The sequence below is a fragment of the Crocuta crocuta genome, unplaced genomic scaffold (genome assembly GCF_008692635.1).
Source record: "Crocuta crocuta isolate KB4526 unplaced genomic scaffold, BGI_CrCroc_1.0 scaffold141, whole genome shotgun sequence".
In the NCBI taxonomy this organism is placed as follows: domain Eukaryota; kingdom Metazoa; phylum Chordata; class Mammalia; order Carnivora; family Hyaenidae; genus Crocuta; species Crocuta crocuta.
The window spans coordinates 2,600,275-2,603,638 of NW_027527951.1; the positions used below are offsets into that span (position 1 = coordinate 2,600,275).

A 3,364-nucleotide genomic window follows, 5' to 3' on the forward strand; every position below is an offset into this window, starting at 1 on the left:
GAGCCTGTTTCAGTCTGTGACTCCCTCTCTCTCTGACCCTCCCCTGCTCACGCTCGCTCTCTCTCTCCTAGAAATAAATAAAAAACATTAAAAAAAATTTTAAAAAAAACAAAACAAAACAAAAAAAAACCACCCTAATGTTTGTCTAATATCAAAGGCTTAATAAGTATCTATTGGTAGGATTTCATACTACATTCAAGAAAGAGAGTTTTAGTCGTTAACAAAGTTAAACTTACCTCATTGCTGTGAATTATGCATTCTTTTCTTCCCACTCCACCCCCAAACAACAATTATTAGAAAACTTTTAAAATACTACATTCTCAGAAAGTACATTTTTCTACTTTTTATATTCAGTACACAGCGCTAGTGCTAGGTTCCTAAGAAACTATTTTATCCCTATCGTAAATGCTAAGCACTGTCACCTTTATATAGCTAAAGACATTTTGAGCGGTCACTAAAAACAGTTTATGAAGTGTTACTAAAACAAAGGGAAGTAACTTATGAGGAGCTCTCGTTAACAATCGTAGTTTTAAAAACTAAAGGGGGAGGGGCGCCTGGGTGGCTTAGTCGGTTAAGCATTGACTTCAGCTCAGGTCATGATCTCACGGTTCATGGGTTCGAGCCCCGCGTCGGGCTCTGTGCTGACAGCCAGCTCAGAGCCTGGAGCCTGTCTTCAGATTATGTGTCTCCCTCTCTCTCTGACCTTCCCCTGTTCACGCTGTCTCTCTCTCTTTCTCTCTCAGAAATAAACAAAAAAATAAAAATTAAAAAAAAAAAACTAAAGGGGGAAACAAACATTTATTATTTATTTATTTTTATATGGCAGTTCAGTATAGCACAAGGCTCCTGATGGCACATAAAGACTTCTTTCCCTAAACTGAATCTTCTAAAAGATTTGTCTTTTTTTTTTTTATATCCTAGTCACCTTTACTTAATCATGCCACTGTGATTCTTAGGAGAAGCTCAAGTTTCCAGAGTCCTGGACAAAAATTAGAATTTTAAAATTCAGTCTTGATTAATCTCAAATACTATCTTAATAAAGATTTTTTTTATTAATTTATTTTTAAAATGTATATCCAGGGGTGCCTGGGTGGCTTAGTCGGTTAAGCGTCCGACTTTCGCTTAGGTCATGATCTCGCGGTTCGTGGGTTCGAGCCCCGTGTCGGGCTCTGTGCTGACTGCCAGCTCAGAGCCTAGAGCCTGTTTCAGTCTGTGACTCCCTCTCTCTCTGACCCTCCCCTGCTCATGCTGTCTCTCTCTCTCTCTCTCCTAGAAATAAATAAAACATTAAAAAATAAATAAATAAATAAAATGTATATCCAAGTTAGCATATAGTGCAATAATGATTTTAGGGGTGGGTTCCTTAATGCCCCTCACCCATTCAGCCCATCCCCCCCTCCCACAACCCCTTCTGTAACCCTCTGTTTGCTCCCCATATTAAAGAGTCCCTTATGTTTTGTCCTCCTCCCTGTTTTTATATTATTTTTTCTCCTCTTCCCTTATGTTCTTCTGTTTTGTATCTTAAAGTCCTTATATGAGTGAAGTCATATGATATTTGTCTTTCTCTGACCATTTTCATTTAGCATAATACCCTCTAGTTCCAGCCATGTAGTTGCAAATGGCAAGATTTCATTCTTTTAGATTGCTGAGTAATACTCCATTGTGTGTGTGTGTGTGTGTGTACACACACACACACACACACACAGAGAGAGAGAAAGGATCCTGTCTCCTAATACAGTCACAGAAGTACTGAGGGTTAGAACTTCCCAACATAGGAATTTTGGAGGAACACTGTTCAGCCCCTAACAAACATACTGTTTTTCTTTTACAGGTCAGTTTGCTGAGAATGAAACTAATGAAGTCAATTTTAGAGAGATCCCTTCACATGTGCTATCAAAAGTATGCATGTATTTTACCTACAAGGTTCGCTACACTAACAGCTCCACAGAGATTCCTGAATTCCCAATTGCACCTGAAATTGCACTGGAACTGCTGATGGCTGCGAACTTCCTAGATTGTTAAATAAAATAAATTATAATAAACTGTTAACTTTTTTCAGTATTTAATACCTGTAGTTCAGTTAGTAATTTTTTTCATATATAGCATGTTGCCTGTGTGCAGTTGAACTTTAAAGTTCATTGCAAAGCAGATTATCTTCTGTTCTTTTGCATAGCAATCAGAGTTGAAATTTGTTTGCTACATCAACAAATTGAGGACATTTTCACAAATTGAGAAATAAACAAATATGCCAATTCGTAGGTGGTTTTGCCTTATCCTTTGGATGTGATTTTTAAAATTGGAGCAGTGGTGATATCGTAAAACTGAAATTTAAGCATAAATGAACACATTCTACAGGTAAATAACGGGGCTACGTATTTTTGTGTTTCTAGTAGTTTTTTTAAAAAAAAGAAAGAAAACCTGTTCTGATCTTATAGCCGTTGTTAGCATTACTAGAGTTATGCAAATAATTGCATTATAAACATGTTTATAACTTAGCCAAAACATTGATTTTTATAACTGTCAAAGACATAAGAGTTGAAATTTCTTATGTGTCTTTTGATAAACTGCAGTATTGTTTAAGTGTATCTTTTTGTTTATTGCTGCAACTTAAGAACTTTATTTAAAAGCAATTTTGGAAGATTACTAGGCACAGCTTTTGAAGCAATCACTTTTTGAACTGGTAGCCACATGGTCAACAGGTAAACTACATGACTGATTACATGTGCGTTGTGCATTTTGGCCAATCCAAAGTACTGTACTTGAATTGACTATAAAGCTTCCTTTGCAATATTCATTCTTACATAGTCCCTTGTTGTGACTGCACTTCTGATTATATAAATGTTTTAAAAGACTTATTATGGACTTTAATAGGCTCTTAAAAGCTAGACTTTTCTGAACTATTCCAGTCTTCCTCCAACAAACTGAAATGGTATACAAGACTAAAAACGTGGAGAGACGCAGTGCAAATCTTATCATGCACTTTGATATAGTATATGAATTATCTTCTATTAATTAAAATACGTCTCAATAAGTATAATACCCATAATCTGTGGGTCTTGTACTGAAATCAGACTTACAGAGAGGTCATTCAGCTTTTATACTAAACAGAAAAACTATGACAGAGCACCTCTGCTCAGGCATGGGAAAAGAAGCACTGGAGTAGGGTTTATGATTATCTCTATCTTAGTAGTAAAACACAGCTATCGAAATAGGAGATATATATTTAAGCCTTCAGCTTAGTTCTGTAAGACTGTTTTAATATGGACCGGTTTTTCTGGAACCTACAAAAAACATAGCCAAGATCTATCAGTAATTTTTCCTTATAGAAGACCTAACATTGTACTTTCCAGCTTACTGAAAGCAA

The 3,364-nt window shown here is 36.1% G+C and overlaps 1 protein-coding gene across 2 annotated transcripts in view; it reads left to right on the plus strand.

Moving 5' to 3' along the window:
- ELOC (elongin C) overlaps positions 1 to 2,066 on the plus strand; it is a 29,498-nt gene extending 27,432 nt beyond the window's left edge. For both annotated transcript variants that reach the window (XM_077752431.1, XM_077752430.1), the window contains exon 4: positions 1,832 to 2,066. In XM_077752431.1, the coding sequence (XP_077608557.1) occupies positions 1,832 to 2,022 (191 nt within the window). In that variant the 3' untranslated portion in view covers positions 2,023 to 2,066. The remainder of the gene's footprint in view (positions 1 to 1,831) is intronic.
- The last annotated feature ends 1,298 nt before the right edge of the window (positions 2,067 to 3,364 follow it).